The sequence below is a fragment of the Gavialis gangeticus genome, unplaced genomic scaffold (assembly GCF_001723915.1).
Source record: "Gavialis gangeticus isolate Ggan-Ray unplaced genomic scaffold, GavGan_comp1, whole genome shotgun sequence".
Lineage (NCBI taxonomy): Eukaryota > Metazoa > Chordata > Crocodylia > Gavialidae > Gavialis > Gavialis gangeticus.
In genome coordinates, this window is record NW_017728992.1 from 98,367,949 (window position 1) to 98,385,333 (window position 17,385).

Consider the following 17,385-nt stretch of genomic DNA (forward strand, 5'->3'; position numbering starts at 1 on the left):
CAAGAAATTCTTGCCATGTATTTGATGACACTTATTCTTTCACCCTAAATTTCTGTTCACCCAAGTTGAGGTATAGTTGTAGTGGCCATTTACTCTTTCTGTGGCATTCCACATGCAATGTTAATTTAAATAATGTTATTAATTCATGTGTTTACTACTATTACCAGCATTTACAGTATGAAACCTGTTTATGTTGGGTGGTTCTTCCCATACTCTTCCCACTGGCTGATTCTTAGGACCTCCTAAAAGGAGTTATTTATTTAGCAAGAGTGTATCCTCTCTTCTTGAAGATACAATAATATTATTTTTGTTGTTCCCATATAAATATTCCTTTTTATTGCAAGAATATTTTTACATCTCTGCGTAAACTTCAGTTTTTTCAAATGTAAGTGGTCACCTCTCTGTTCTTCTAGAGACTCTCCCTTCCTTCTGTGCAGTAATCAGTAGGCTTCAGTCATCTAAAACAGTGGTCTCCAAAGTGGGGGGTGCGCCGGACGATCCATTGCGGTGCAGGAAGAAAATATTAGAACTTCTATTTATATAGATAGGGGTGCGCGATCAAAAACATTTGGAGACCACTAGTCTAAAACAGTGATTCTCAACCAAGGTCCTGCAGCATCCTCACAAAGGAGCTATTACTGCTTTATATCTCTCAGGGTTAGGCCCTTATTGATAGCTATGTTAAGGTATAAATGAGGTTAACCGGTACAGAGAACATTGTACGAACCCTCTACACTGGTGAGAATGTTGCTTTGCCCTGAAGTCCTTCCTTGCCTATTAAAAAAAATGAGACCTCTTGGAAAAATCTGCCTTCTCATTAGTGTGAAACTGCATAAATAATTTTGGATAAGTAGGAATGAAGAGCCAGAGTGTGGGAGGGTCTGCTTTACTATATTGGAAAATAATTATGTGTATACTTTGAAGTAAATATGTGTCATGGAGAAAATACAACCACAAATGGGAAAATAATTTTGTGTAAAAATCATCTGTGTAGAGCTATATGTCATCTTTGCTGTACAAATAAAACTGAAATCATAGTTTCATAGTTGACAGGGTCGGAAGGGACCTGAGTAGATCACCAAGTCCCACCTCCTGGTATGGGCAGGAAAGGATGCTGGGGTCAAACGACTCTGGCTAGGTGATTGTCTAGCCTCCTTTTGAAGACGCCCAGGGTAGGGGCTTAGGACGGAGTGTATGACAATGTTGGATTTTAGTTTTCATTCTTGAATGCTATCGGCATACTAGTAAAAATGTACAATTTGGAACAATACAAACATGTGTTGTCATCAAACTATTTATTGCTCTGTTAACAATTCACTTTATTTCCAAACTAGAAGAAAAATATGTAAAAGGCTGAAGAGCTAGTTCTTTATCACAGATTTAGAAAGAGTCATTTAATGCTTACAGTACATTTTAAATGAACTAGACAAAGAAACAAAGTCTTGTTTAGAAAAGACTTTATATACATTCAGACTTCACTAATTCAAGCTAAGCTGTATGCAAAGAATTTAGACTCCAAACCTGCACAGTTGTCATCATGCAAGTAGTTGCTTTTAGGGTAACAGGGACTACTTGCTCAAGTTGACTAAGTAAGTTTTTGCAAGATGTAGGTAGCTGACAATCACATAATATAGCATACTTTCATAAAAGTATTAACTGCAAATTGACATACTTGAATGAAATAGCACATTCAAATCTATCACTGCAAAATACTGAATAACAAGTGGTATGTCATAGGGAGAGGGTGTAATCATGAAGGCAAATGGATGCTTGTTCCTGCAAAGTAGACATACAACATTAAAAAAAACAAACAGCTTGTCAGTTTTATACAACAATGTAGGATTTTTTTTTAATATCCTCTGGGATTCCTCCCGCTTCTTCCCTGTCCCCCATGCTATCGTGTAATCATTTGCAGCTGTGCTTACTGGGAATAAAATGTTATTTTTAGCCCATTATGATTTGGTAACTATTTACATTTTCTTTTCACTTTGTTCAAGAATAAAAATGACCACACACAGTGCATTGCAGAGTGGATTCCAGATCTATGGAACAGTAAGGCAGTTTAACATTAGCCTTTATTATAGCTGTTGTTCTTGGCAGTTCCCTATCTAGAACCGTGTTACCAGGACCTTCTCTGGTGACAACAATACCTTGAAGAGGGATGGGTGGAAAGGCGTCATGGATGAAGTAACACAACCTGAGTTGACATTTATCTTTGGTGGAAATTCTTCTGAGTGCTAACATGTATGCATTTTTCCACAGCTCTATATCATGTCCATTTCTTGTCCCTTCCCAGCCTCAACCAGCCCCCACTCTTTCCCAGATGGAGATCCCTAAACTGGCAGAGAGGTTTCTGAGGTTTTTTTCCCCACAAAGATAGTAAGGACAAAACAAGTGAAGGGTCCTGTTTGTGCATGGCTCTGGAAGTCAAAGAAATAAACTTTTTCGTTAGAAAGTAGTGCTTAACTTAAGATTTTATTGCAAAACATTTTAAATCACTGCATTGATTCTGAATTTGTTCTCCCTTTATATTTGAAAAATATCAGGTACACCAGGGGTTCCCAAACTGTGGTCTGTGTACACCTGGGGGTACACAAGACATCTCTGGGGGGATATGCGGGAGAAATTTTGTAACGGCAGATTTAATTTTCATTATAATAATTGGCATTTAAGGGGTTAAAATATAAAATGGATGCTGATAGAGATACACAGGCAGCGGGTAAATCTGGAAGGGGGTATGCAATAAGAAAAAGTTTGTGAATCTCTCACGTACACCATTCAATATCACAGTAAATATTAGTGGGTATTCTAGATTATATTGATTGATAATCATATGGTATTTAGTACCCAGAACCATGAAATACTGTACTTGGAAGATACCCTGGGTGGAGATGCTATATATGTCTTCCTATGTTACCTGTGGCTGAAGGATTTAACATATAATTAAGCTTAGTCTGTGAGTATTATCATACTAAAACACTGATCTTTTGGTTTTGTATAATTTCTTTGTCTCTTAGATTCATGATATACTCCAAGATATGAAGTATATCATAATCCATAATCATGCTCCAATTAAAATCCATTGAGATGTTATAAAACAAATAGATGTTCACTACTAAGAGTTATCTTCACTGTACAAAAAGAATCAACTTACCATATTTAAAAATTTTGCTTATAAAGTTGTAAAGCTTTCCCAGCTATATATTCAATGAATTCAGAGCTCTCAGTATCTAAATCACGTGGAACCTTAATTGTGAAAGTAGGTGAAGTCAGAATATTCACATCTACCACTGTTTCATTCGGACTGGAAGAATCCCCAGGAGATACCTGTAAGAGGACAATTCAGTACTTTGGATACCGTAACTTCAGATAACTTGTCAATATTATTTATACCTATTTTGCATTCTTCTCACTGAAAGTGAGGGGACACAAAAGAAAACTATTAAACACTTGGTTATTTTTCACCCACTAACTTTCTTCTGAAGTGAACTGTATTTTTCTGAGTTCAAGCTAATAGACATTGGAGGCATTGTTGGGGTTGGCTTAGTAACAGAGCACTACCATATTGGAGATTTGCAAAGTAATATTTATACAATGTTTTGCTAGTGTTAGACATTATTATTGCCTGTAAAATAAACTTCTATCTTCTTGTTTTCTACAAAAGTGAAAACTAAAACCCAATCTGGCAAACATGCATACGAGTCATTCTAATAATTTCAAAGGGCTGTTCATGCAATTGAAGTTATTAATTTCTATGTGTTCATAAATTCAGACCCTGCATCTGCATCTATAATTTCCTAAGCAGACAATTTAAAGTTCACTTGGAAAATGTTTGTAAATGTTGTTAGTCCTTTTGTTCTTATTCTACATTTTTCTTAGGCCAAAAGTTCATGGGGCTGAAAAGGACCAGATGGGTCATGAAGTCAAGTCTTATGCAACCACGCCATAAATATTTAGGTCCACAAGTGCATCCACTTTATTCTGAGCTGAAGCCTTCTTTGACAAGCATAGAAACTTAGAGTCTTTAGTACAAAGAAAATAGAGCCTTGAAAACTTATAACAAGCAACAGGAAGAGTCCAAGGGAGACCATGGGCACTCCCAATCCAAGGTACAATCTGCAGTACAATCAGATAACCACAGAAAGTGTACTATGCTACGTACAACAAAGGAAAGCAACCCTACCACCAAAGGTTTTTGCTAGGCTGTCCTGAGATAAAGTTCCTTCCTATCTCAAATCTCTGACAGTCAGTTTGAGCTTGAGTATAGGAGTAAGACACACCTAGCACACCCCAGACAATCTACCATTTCTACCTGTAGCCAATATACAGTGCTTCACAGGAAAGCAAAACAAAAAGGCAAGTATGCATAAAGAAGAAAAGATCTTTCTGGCCTTTTCAAGAGACCAGCAGAAGCCCTGAAGCATGCTAATAGCATAGTATTATGCAGAATATAACTGTTATATGAAAAACTCAAGAAAGATGAGTATGGAAAGGAAACCTAATCCAGAAAGGTCATGACAACTCCCCACGTGGCCTTTCTGACTTTCAAATACAAACTAAAATTCTTGGTAAACTAAACTAAGGCACATCCTCAAAAATGCATCATATTCTCCTCAAGAACCCCCAGACAATGAAACCCTACAATACAAAAATACTGTAAGGGTGACCTCTTCTACTTAGCCCCAGAAAGTCATGACTGCCTTTGCTTTTTTTTTTTTTTCTTTTAAGATTAGCTGGCATTAACACACAGCTTGCCCCAAGAACAATGTTACCAAGAGTGGTAATTTATTGTATATCTTCCAATTTTCTCAGTTTTGAAGACTTTCCTCCCCTTTATTTTTTGCAAGATGGAATCATATAATACTAGAGAAAATAGCCTCATCCTGAAGCATGCTGGCAGCAGCGGCTTGGTCAAAACTTCTGCACAGCATTTACCAGCACAAGCCAACTCTTTTTGCCTTGTTTTATTACTGTATGTATGATCTCTGGTTATTTATGACATATTCATTGGTGTTTTGGTGGACATTGTGTATGATATCCAACCTATATTACAGTAAAATTCATAACATTTACCACATTTGGAGGTGCTCTAATAAAGATGTATGTGTTTTGTATTTCCTGTTGGCAAAGCCTCAGTTCATCAGGACAGGTAATCTGAGGGCAATCAAACCTGTCTGTTTCTATTTACTTCTCACAGGCAGGGAAGCAGGTTGGCCTGCCAGTTATCCATCATGCTAAAAGGATTTAGAGTAGAATAGTTTCTATTCCCTGGAGTTTCAGGCCACCAAAATCAACCTGAGCAAGAACTTTGTATCGTGAAGATCAAAAATAAAACACACAAAAATGTCTACAATCCCCTTGAGCTCTCCAAAAGCATAAGCGTGAGTGAAATAGAGAACATAGATGTCATTGGGCAATAGCTATTTCCTTTTTTAATCAGTAGCTTTTACCTTTACTATATTGAAGATGTTTTCCGATCCGATGGTCACATTGGACAGTTCAGAAACCCACCCAAACCTTTCCTTCATTTTATTCAGCAAGTAGGAAGTGTCTTCCGTGTGATGCTGAATCAGCTGGAGAATCTGCTCATACTGCTCGCTTGAGATATTAACCAATTTTAAGGCTTCATCCAACTTTGCATGTAGTTCAGGGATATTTGGGCAGTCTATTTGGAAAACACACAAAATTTTATAGGAAAATGTTATTTTTTCACATATCTCTATATATTAAATGCTGAGACCTAAATGTTCCAAATATTTTTTGCATTTTTTAAATTAAAAAATAAACACCCAACATAACTTTTTCTGTTTTTCTTTTTTCTTTTTCTTTCTGAAGCATTTCATATATCTAAACTATGTAAATCCAGTGATGCCAGTGTAGATTATTGATCCCATTCCTATGTTGTAGCTGCTCATATTGGATAACTCAAAGGTTTTATTGCCTTTCATGGAAAATGTAGTGTGGTATGCAAAATAAAAACTTTGTTATTACTATAAACTGTACAGAGTTATTTATCTAGTTATACATTATTTTCCTTTTTAATAGCCTTTAACTTTTTATCTATCCATCTCAGTTATGTAGGCTATCACAAGTATGCCTATAATATAGGCTGATAGCATATGTTGCTATTGGATTTTAAAAGCGAATTTTACTGCAGATGAGTAATAAACATTAGTATACAGCTAGAATAATCTGTTGCTGAACCTGCAGGTGTAAACATAATGATAGAGTTTTTAGAATCCAAAAAGAAATTCATAAATTAAAAATACAGGATTAGAATTGTACCTACAGTGTACTATACAAACCCTTTAAAATATTTTTGTGGCACATATTACTTTCTAAAGACCATTAGCCCAATTCTGACACGACATCTCAGTTCAAACACTTACTGGTCACATCCATTGATCATTCGCTTCTGTATTTTTTTTTATTTTTGTTTTTTATTGGCCTTGTATTGCTGTTCTCCTCTATCAAAAAGTAGTTTTGAAGTGACAGCACTAGGTTATTGGTACAGATTAATTATGACCATCATGTTCATACATGACCGTTCATGTATTTTACTCAACGTATCCTTTCTCCAACTGCACTATAAAGCAGTGCAAGCAAATTATGTTACACTAGGGAGAATGTTGATCTGGATTAACCTATATACACTCTTCAAATTGTGCCACTAGATCTTTAATTTTGTCAGATCAGACCCAACTGAAAGTGCCTTGATTTAAGCTGTATTTTGGCTTTTTAGACCTCATTTATTTGAAGAGTTGTAGACATAGCAAATCATAGCAGGAGTCTCTAGAGCAATTCAGCCTGAATTTTTCCAGAAGCTTTTGGAAAGGGCATGTCAGAGTTCTGCTAATTTTTCACATATTATTTTGCCTTCTCCATTTTGGATCCTGAGCTCAGCAGTACTGCTTGTTGCCTGGATAACTCAGCCGTGTCCAGATGAGCATGGATGTGTAGTGCGTGGTGCTGCAGACCTGTCCGCAGTGCCACACACTGCACTTGCAGGCATTCCCCATGCTGCTACCTTGCAGCAGCGGGAGAGCCCAGAGTCAAAAAAACCCATGCTGAAAAGAAGCAGGGCAGTGTACATGGTGGCAGCGTGCGCTGTCCAAAACTAGAGCCTGGCCAGCTGGAGTCACACTCTGGCTGTCACGCATGCTTCCTGCCATGGCTGCAGCTCCAGGAGGCCCCCAGGACCCCAAGTAAGGCTGCTGGGGCCAGCACAGTTGCTAGCCCCAGCCTCCCCTACCCCACCTGGGGTAACCACATACCAGAATGTGCATTGTACGAGCATTCCCCAGGGACAAATAGCAGTGGCACAAAGTGTGCTGCTGCTACTTGTCCCCAGGGAAACAAATGTCTGCGCTCATCTGGATGCACCCTTCATAGCTAGCTCTCATTCCTTATTTACCCTTCTGAGGAGCTGCACATGATCTAAGATTATGGCTGGTTTTATATAGGACTATAGTGGATTATAGGGAGATTTAGAGCATCTTTACTTTTAGAACTGGGCAGGGATAAATACAGTCTATCCTTTGTTGTCTCTGAAGGATGGCACCTTTAACATGAAAATATATACATATCTGAGTATTAGAAGGCACTTTGGACAGAAGCAAAAGTGTTAACACCTGAGTTATACTGACACTGTGTGGAGGTTTTGGGAAGAGGTCTATGTACTATGGATCAACTCTGTAGCTGTGGCATAAATATACTAAACCTTCAGAAACTGAAAGTGAGTTCTAAAAATATCCAAACAGGACAGCAGAAAATTACCAGTATCAAAGCCTAGAAAATAAAGGACACTACTTTATCATGAACACATTAGAAAATAACTCTTTACCTTTCATCAGCATATCCTGACATTTCTGGCATCTTTCATGAAACTGTGAGCATCCTGCCGAATTTTGCGGGAAGTCTTTGCACAGAGTTCCTTCATGGCCTGTTGCAGTCATTGAAAACATTCCATTTTCATCAGCATCTAGAGTGAAAACACAGCATTTTATAAGCTGAGCCCACTAAATGAAGCGTCTTGTTAATATTTTTCTGTTTGTTTGTTTTTGTATAAAACGTCTTTTTGTGAATTAAAAAAATCAGTCATGTTTAAAAATAAGCATAAGGCTAAAACAGTAGGAATCAAAGAAACACTATAATGAGGTGAAGATATAGAAAGTGGATTATAGGGAGGTGAGGGGGGCAATGGGACCTGTGATGTGCCCTTCAAAATGTGGCCTTCCAGATCATGGTATATGCATGAGAGGTCACCCAGACCATCAATGCATATGCCTAGGCAGGAGTTTTTGGAGGGATGGAGGCTGCCCATACCTTCCATCCTCCCTCCATTTAGGCCACTGAGACAGATTCCAAAGGCCAGACTGAGTCTAGAGGCTTGGTGCCTCCATGGCTGTATTTGTATAAGCATCTGGGATTTGAACCCAAATCTGTGTAGTAAACAAGGCTGCTACCACTGAACCACAGGAGACTCTTCACCTTCAAATTATACCTGCTAAAATTACATGATCCCATATAAAAGTAGACTGGAGTATTCTACAGTAACATTAAAAAAACTAGCCATAATGTTTTGGATCATGGCTGTGAAGGATGGATACTCAGGCTGGGCTTGTAACATCCAAAGAGGTCATGAAACAGTCAAGAGAGGTTACACCCGCTGTCCCTTTATTTATGGCCAGCTGCGAAACTAGCTGCAGTAACCTACTGTGTTGACATTTTTTGGCAGTACCACAACATAAAATTGAAATAAAAATGCTGGAGATTCTTGCTTGCTGGTCTTATGAGGGACTGGAGTGATATTTTGATTTTCATATTTCATGAACACGCTTATGAAGCATAATCTTCAAGGTAGTGGCGAAAAGAGGCTTGCATGGGATCTAACTCAAAAGGGGAAAAAATGACCTTGTGTGAAAGAAGAAATAAAAACCTGAGGAGAGCAACCTCAGTGTTTTCAATACTCCAGTACTCATGAGCTTCAAAAGAAAGTTCAAACAGTGGTGAGTTCTAGTTAAATGATTTCATTTGAATCTGCTTTTTAAAAAAGAAGCATGCAAATGTAATTAGCTTTTTAATTAGTCCTTTCACAGTTTGCCAGCCAGTGCAGCATTGGGTACCATTTCTTTGGCCATTTGGCAGGTTTCATCTTACTAAACTGGAGGTCTTTCAATTAAAAATATATATATACCAAAAGAGTATATTATATATTTTTACTCTTTTAAGGCATTTTAAAAGAACTGTGATACAGTTTAAGGTCTTGTCCTAAGGGGTCCTAACTCTTGATTATTACATTTTTAAACCATTACACTAATCCAAGGCTAAGTAGTATTTGCTCAAATGTTATTCAAATTAGTAGTTGAAAACCTTTTTAGATTGTAAGCCAAAATGACCCAGTTCAGGTTGGAGTTGGGCGCTAGGACCCAGCTGCTGTCACTGTTCCTGAAGCAGCATGGGGCAGCACCTGCAGCCAATGCCTCTCCCCACAGGGGCATGGGAAAGTGAGTGTCTCCACCATTGAAAACCACTGCCATTAATCCCTAAAAACAAAATTTAGGTGCCCTAAATGGAATTATGCTTTTAGCTGAAGCATGCCATATCTCTGTTCTGTGTTTTGTTGACACCTGATATTGCCATGAACAAGTCTCGCAAATGTATAAACCTGTGTTCTGACATCACTTGATGAAGTTGGGGATGTGTTCTGAGACTTTGGAAGTCATATTTCAGAAGAGATGGAGACATGTTAACATCATATGTTCTTTTCCTGACTAATGTTGAGATCAAACTTATAAAAAACCCAAATGGGCACTGAACAATTCAGAAATTCTGGCATATCCTTTGAGAATGTTTATATTATCAAGCCCTGCGACATATGATCTAATGTATCACTCTATGGACCTGGAAGATCTGGTATTCTATTTTTCATTTTATAATTCCAAATATTAATTTTTCTAATAAAATTATGCTTGGCTCATGTCTGCCCAGCCAAGAAAGCTTTCACGCATCCCACAGACCACATTATGCCATGTATAGTCTTAGACTGAATTGTTAATCAGCATTTAACAATACTGTAAAGACTTCATGTCATTGTTACTGCTGTCTATTTTAATGTCTTCCAACACTTGCCTTTGGCTTGTTCTGGCAACTCTCTGTTGTTATCACTGTTTCCATCAAATGCTTTAGTAATCACTTTGCTGACACCTTCAAATACAGTCTTGCCAAAATCAAAAACTACCTGAAGGAAGCCTGACATATCCCAGTTTTTATGAAAACTATTGTTTTTCTTGGAATCCTCAGGGAGAGCAGGCACATTGTGTGATTCAGTTAAATTTACATCAGACATGAAATATGTTTGAAAAGATTGATCAAATTCTGTTTGCATCTGTTTGAAAAAAACAAAGCTCTTGTCAAATAATGTGCCCATATCTGATGCCAGCTGGCTAAATATATCTTCCATTTTTACTAGCTGGGTATCTTCCTTTTCAGTTTTTTCATTTGACTGGAGGTCTTTGCCTTGATCCTCATAAAAGCTAAAGATTACTGGAGATATTTTCCTGAAAAAATCTTCAACCTGCATATAAAAAGATATATCAGCTGTAAAACAGGTTATCAGATATGTATCTTTTCAAGCCAGCTGCTATAAGGAATTCTTTGAAATGAATGGAGAGATGCAGGAAATGCATTCCTCATACTTAGAATGCATATCATAGCGTGTTTTCTAAAGAAACTAAATATGTAGAATTTAAAATAAATCATAAAACTCAGACTGGGGAAAAAAAAGAGCGTGAATCTTTACTCCATTTGCTACTAATCTCCTGAGCCATGAAGTCGCTGTCAGCTTTTGGGCTTCACCCAACAAATAATTTGGCCATCACCTGGGAAGCACCTTTGTGGACCACAATACAGTAATGCCTCATTATGGTATGAACAGAAAACAATGGTTTCCTTACCACGTTTCAAGCACTCGCTATTCCTTCAACCAAGAACGAAACCCTCTGGTTCTTACTCAGGCTAAAATCCATTAAAAGCAATGAAAGATTGTCTTGAGCAAGAACTGAGTAAATTCTTCAGATTTGGTCTAAAAGATCCTTTCTTTTTCTTATATAACATTTGTTTTCTTTTATCAATTTAAGCTTATCAGTACTTAAAATGTCCGTTTCATATAACTGACTGACGGAATAATACAAAGGGGCAAAGTAGTATGACAGCATAGTGTCTGTCGTCCAAGTATGACCCTACTCTGTAAACTTCTTGTAAAAATGCTGTGATCAGTTTTTGTTTTCTGTCTCTCAGAGCCTTTCATTGCCAGTGTGCTAATTTTTAATTCAGTATCCCTGAGTCAATTGACGTTTATTATTGGTAGGTAACATTAAGGTGCAATTAAGTGCATGCTCTGAGGTACAGATTTTGCAGCTGGAATGTCTTTCACAAAGTTACTGATGATGCACAAACTGTAAAAGAAACTGTTCTTTCTCCCAGAATTGTGTTGGCTCTACACTGGTGACAGGGTTAAAGGTTAGTTTTTCTGTTATAATAATTATGAGACAGAATGAACACATGAAGGAGAGCCATTCAATGAGAATACAATTTTTTATGCAATTTCTATATCAACCAGAGCAAAACTTTTGGGGGTGCCGTTTCCCAGAAGGGAAAAAAAAGTTGTGGCATTTTTGTAAATAATTACTGACCATCTTAACTCAAACCCTCCTGTGAGTTACAGCACTTTAAATATAAAGGAAGACAGTGGATTCACTCCGCAGTAGATTCACCCCTTAACAGGATGGGTTTTGACCAAGTGTGTAATCATCTGAAGTCAACTGAAATCTGTTCCACCTACATTCACATTTCCAGATGCTAATATCAAATTGGATTTGGTAATTTGATACTGGTATCTCTGGCTGTTTTAAGAAAACAGGATGTTTTCTCACTGTATCACTGTTTGTTGAAGTAATCTCTAAAGGAAGATTTCTCTCCTGGGCCTGAATTTCTTCTTACCTTATTTACAATTGTTGACAGGCTAGCACGGCAAGTTGTATAAAATCTCATGCAGTTACTTTCCAAACAAGATTCACATTCATTCCATACATTTTTCAAAGAAACCTGGCATTGCGTTTCTTCTTCCTCTAATCTTTCTTTTACTTCATCCATGAGCTGTAGAGCTTCCTAAATAAAAAATATCACAAATTCTGCTTCATGATCTTCATTATGTTTAACTGAAATCATTCAGTTATTCTCATTAGTATCTTAAACACCCAGCCCACTATACCAATACTTGAGTTGCTACTTCTGGTTTCTTCTTTTTCCATAACAGTAAGCACAGTAAGTCTAAACAACTTAGTGCCGTATACCTAAAAATGAGGTGCTTGGCCCCAGGAGGGCACGCCAAATAGTTAGAGGTAGGCTACACATTCCCAATACATGAAATGGAGAGAGGTATGTGCCTCCTAAGAGGAACTGAGAGATCTGGTGATATCTAGAGCTATCCAATGGCAAATGCTATATACAAGAGAATATCTGATGAATTCCCACCTCTCTCCAGAGCTAAGCTTCTGACTCAGGACTCCATTTACAGACATAAAAGTTAATATCTAATTAGTAATTAAATGCATTCACATAGGGAAAGACTGTGGCATGTCTTATGTTATGCCCCCTTACTGTGTAAGGCATCTCTTTTCACTATTGCTCTGTCCTAATATTTTTATTGCACAGGGAGCAGTAGACCGTGCAGCACAGCTACAATGCCCCCTCATGCAAGTTTGTGGAAACGGTAGTATAAGACAGGGATAAACTAAAACTTAACTCCATCTCTCTTGGTGCAGCAAGTGACATAGAGGGATACATACATATTTACATCTTCCCTAGAGGGGTGAGTTCAGAAGGGTGATTGTGTTAATCTCTGAATCAGTCTGCTTTCTGAGCCGCTCCTTGGCCAACATAACAATGCTTTATCCTTTACTGTGGGCTAAATCACTGACTGATCCATCCGAAACTGTCCCTGATTAAAACAAATCATAATATAAACATTATCAGTTACCTGGAAATACGGATCGGGTGTTACTTCCTATTACCTTTTTTTCTTGATCTGTCCTCTTCAGGGTTTTCATCAGATCTACATGTTTATCTCCATTTCTTTCCATCATAATTTGCATCTGCTTAATCCCTGTCAGAGCTTTCTTTACTTCTTCATCCACATATTTCTCACCAATTTCAGATAACACTGAAAAAGTCAGTTATAACACTAATTAACTAAATTTTCAAGTAAACTCCAAATGTGGTGTTTTAGTAACAGACTGCAGTGACAAAGGGTAACAAATGTACATAATGCAAATTCCTACGTAGATAAGGGACCATCTCTTTCAAGTGGTGCAAGCTGAAATCAGTGAAGCTAAGATGACAAACCATGGATCAGCAACCCATGGCCTTCAGGCCTAAGGAGCTGAGAGGATTCAGCAGTGTGGGGTGCAATGATAAAAGTCATAGTTTAGAGATGATCCCTAACAGGAGACTGTGGGAGTTGGGAACAGTGAGACAGTCCCTCAGTTAGAGAGCAGCTAGGAGTCAGGATAGTTAGAGACAAACAACGGGTTTGCAGAAATTGCCTACCTCTCAGCTCATACATAAATGAGGAGAACTATAACGTTTAGTTCTTGTCATTTATGTATGGCTGTGTTTACTCAACCCAGTGATCACAATGTGGGGCTTCAGCTGTGCCTGAACTGGGTGGTGGGGAGAAGAGGCAGTGGCTGGGTCCCAACACCTGCCTTCCTGGGACCCAAGCTGGGATATTCCAGCCTACTGCTAGAAAACATTGCTGACCCTTGGTTTAAACTAAATATTTGGACTGAAGCCTTCTATTGATTAGAAGTATAGTTTTACTTTAGTTGCATTTGATCCTGTTCTGATTATTTATCAGTCACCTGGTTTAAATTATGCCTCATAGTTACCTTTAAGCTGAGAGAAAGCTTTACTTAGCTTACTTACCCTTTTTTACAACATAGTTCAGAAAAGTCTGAACTCAATTTCTATAAGAATACAGGCCTTTGTCATGCTTCCAGTGAATCAATCACCACTCACTTCAATGGAAACACAGTTTGCCCATGTTTTGCAAATAAAAGTCATTGCTGTCTTGTACAACTATAATCTGCTTTTGTTCCTGATACAGAAAATAAATGAAAACTATAACTGATAGGAGATTACAAATCTTTTATGTTTGCATAGCTTTTTTTCCTATTGGTTTTTGTCTCACATAAAAAGAGTTTTTTCCCTCAGTTTGATATACAATATATCCTTAATTTTATTTTTTGGATCCCAAACAATAAAATGTAAGTGTTTTGATAGTTAAATATACACATTATAGGTGCATTTTAAAAGCCCCTGTATTTCACTTACTGTAAAAACTTTTTTTCACTGCAATGATCCTGAACAAATAACTTGCAAACTTGTGTCTAAACAAATTAAATAATTTAGTTTTATTCATGCTGTTTGAGATCAACAGTGTTTACTTCAGTAACTTAAGAAAAAACAAATACACTATTTAAATAATAATTATGCCTTTATTAAAAAGTTAAAATTTAAAAAAGCATTAGACTCCCTGTTCCTTTGTATATCTAAGTTCAATTCTTCTGACCTCATTAAAATAGAGATTTGTACTAAAAATGTCTGTGAGTGCTTTGCTTCAGCTATATCAGAAAACACCTACTTAATGCATTTGATAGCCACACACTTGCAGTTGGATTCTCATGGGCACACACTTGTATTGAGCCCCTCAATTCTGTGTAGCCAGGGTCTGTGCATGAAAGTCTGAATGCAGAACCAAGCCCATGAACTCTCAAAATATAGTCAATCAGAAAGGTATACATACTTTTCAAGTTTTCCTGGAGATTCATCTCCTTCTTTGTAGGTGCACATTGATGGGCCTTTAGGCACAACATGTGTAGTAGAAATATCCAATTTGACCTCATGTTCTCCCTGTTTAAGGAGGCAAATAATGAATGAAAGTTAGATGTAAGACATTAGGAGTCCAGCATGCAAATATTTACTACAACAGTGTTCACCCAATGTCAGCAGTCCCCTTGGTTTCAGTCTTGAGTATTTTGTCTTCTACATAATACACACTTAAGTAATAATCTTGCTTTTTATAGCAAGCACAATCCTAATCTCAGTTGCAGTAAATCCAGTGGAATTCCATTGATTCTTCCAAATTTACACAATTGCGTACATGAAACCAGAAGTAGGCTCCTTTATTGTATATTATGGTTTATGATATTAAATAGCACTGTGAATGTTATGCAGATCACTCTTCATTTCTTCAAGTTCCTAAACAATTTTAACCCCATACTATATTATTTTAACTTTTTAGTTATTAGATTACTGTGTAACATATCTGTACATGCCATATTAGAAAGGAAAACCTTGTAGAATGTTGTACCTTCTGTGCACCCACACAGTTCCTTTGTTTATGCCCCATTGTATTTTACATTGTCATTCAAAATATTACTATGCTTATGAAAATAATAGATATACTAATACATTTAGTAATTAATTAATTAATTGTACAAATAAAAATAAATCAACATCTTATAAATATATACCTATGAAATAAGCTAAGGCTAAAGAATAGCATTAACTTATTATCCTGTTATGTACAGTACTGCTGTATTACAAAGCATGCTATGTTTAGAAATGTGCAGATAGTAAAAGTTTCCATTAACTGAAAGGTAATTATTTAAGTTCCATTTTGCTTGACAAACCATATTTTTCAAATAAACAATCATATTGGTTACAAATTTATAAATTTATATATATAAATATATTCCACGTGGATTGACTTTAGTAGTAGATGAACAATTAACTTCTGTAAAGCTGTACAAACTAGTTACTAAAGGAATCTAGAAAATAACATATTTACCACTAATACTGAAAAATCTCTCTGTAAAATTGCTCCCAGCGTCAGGAAGGAATCACTGTGTTCTAATTTCTATGAGTGTCACGGATTTTGCCATGTTCTACTTATCTGATGACAAGGTACTTAATCCTATTAATGGGACATTTTGTGATTAGATTCCAGACTGTCTCGGTGTACAAGACTTAACATGCATACATGCTTACAAGCAAAAGTGAACACCAGGGGGAGTGCTGACCATATTATTATGTATTTCTTAGTCAATATCCCTTGTTTTCTCTGAATAATAGCTTTTTTAATTATCTCTCTCCTGTTAAATTTAGCAGACTTCTGCAGCTTGTGGTATAGCAGATCATAGTGAATTTATTAAAATTACTTTACCAAAAATGTTTTCATATTTCTGTCTTTGAAGTAATTTTAACATAATTTAACTTAATCGTAGTGTGCTAGAAAAATGTCAGATAAGAGAATAAAATTCTCTCCATCCCACAAGCTTCAGTAATCTGTCTGATGTGAAATAAACAAATCTTTGTGTTTTCCCCATTGTTACAGACATTATTTTTTGTATGTGATATGTTTAATAACTTTGTCCAAATTCATGGGAGTTTGTATGTGAAAGATCTGAAGAACCTCACCTACATACGTTGTTAAATAATTTAAATTTGGATTTTACAGCAATAGCAGATATATGATGTGCAATGTGAATATGTGTTTATAATCAGTCCATATTCCATATTGTGATGTATGGTCACAATTTCCAACTGAAGTCAAAAAGAAGAGGTAAGGATGGTGAAAATCTTAAAATGTACAACAGTTTAATGAACCATAATTATATTTTTAAATGTCCTAAACATGATTTTACTTCATGGAACATAACACCTAATTGCTGTGGACGATGGCTGAAATCCAGCATGTTCAACACTGTTTTGGTCCAGATCTACACTACAATACTTAATCAGCTGGGGCAAAATGTTCAAAAGTTTCTAGGGATGTTGTAGTCTTCATTGAGACAAGTAGGCCTGACTTTTCTGAAGTACTGACTGTGGGAGGCCAGTAGGGGGTGCTCCTGCATTCAGCCACCCACCTCACTGTGCCCAACCATCTTTCAGGCTCTGAGTGCTTCCCTGGGGGAGCCTCACATCTGGCCGACCCCCTTCCTGGAGCACACCAGCTAGCCTGGGGTAAAAACTGCCACCACCCAGGGCTGAGCTTGATTCTGGCTCTGCATCCTCTGGGAAACACAGGCCTAGTAGCCCTCAACAATACTTGACTCACTTCAAGCACTTGGGGGTACTTCCCTCAGTCAGAACAAGTAGTGGTCTCCCTTAGTCAGCCAAACCAAGGGGACCCCAAGGAATAATCTAGACCCACACCAATAAGTCTACCATGCTGGGTACCAAAGAGAACTTTATTGTTTACAAGGGGTAGGGTTGGAATAGGGTACAGGGTAGAGCAATATGAGAGAAATCCCATAGAGC

General features: G+C 37.2%; 1 protein-coding gene across 1 annotated transcript; it reads right to left on the reverse strand.

Annotated features, from left to right (window-relative positions):
* Positions 1 to 2,662: 2,662 nt before the first annotated feature.
* Positions 2,663 to 15,985, reverse strand: CLUL1 (clusterin like 1). Its single transcript, XM_019525983.1, has 8 exons — positions 15,914 to 15,985; positions 14,867 to 14,973; positions 13,074 to 13,222; positions 12,001 to 12,168; positions 10,132 to 10,576; positions 7,844 to 7,981; positions 5,451 to 5,665; positions 2,663 to 3,327 (listed from the first exon to the last, which is right to left on the reverse strand). Exons 2-8 carry the CDS (start codon positions 14,964 to 14,966, stop codon positions 3,160 to 3,162), a joined length of 1,383 nt encoding a protein of 460 aa, XP_019381528.1. The 5' UTR covers positions 14,967 to 14,973; positions 15,914 to 15,985; the 3' UTR covers positions 2,663 to 3,159.
* Between the last annotated feature and the right edge of the window lie 1,400 nt (positions 15,986 to 17,385).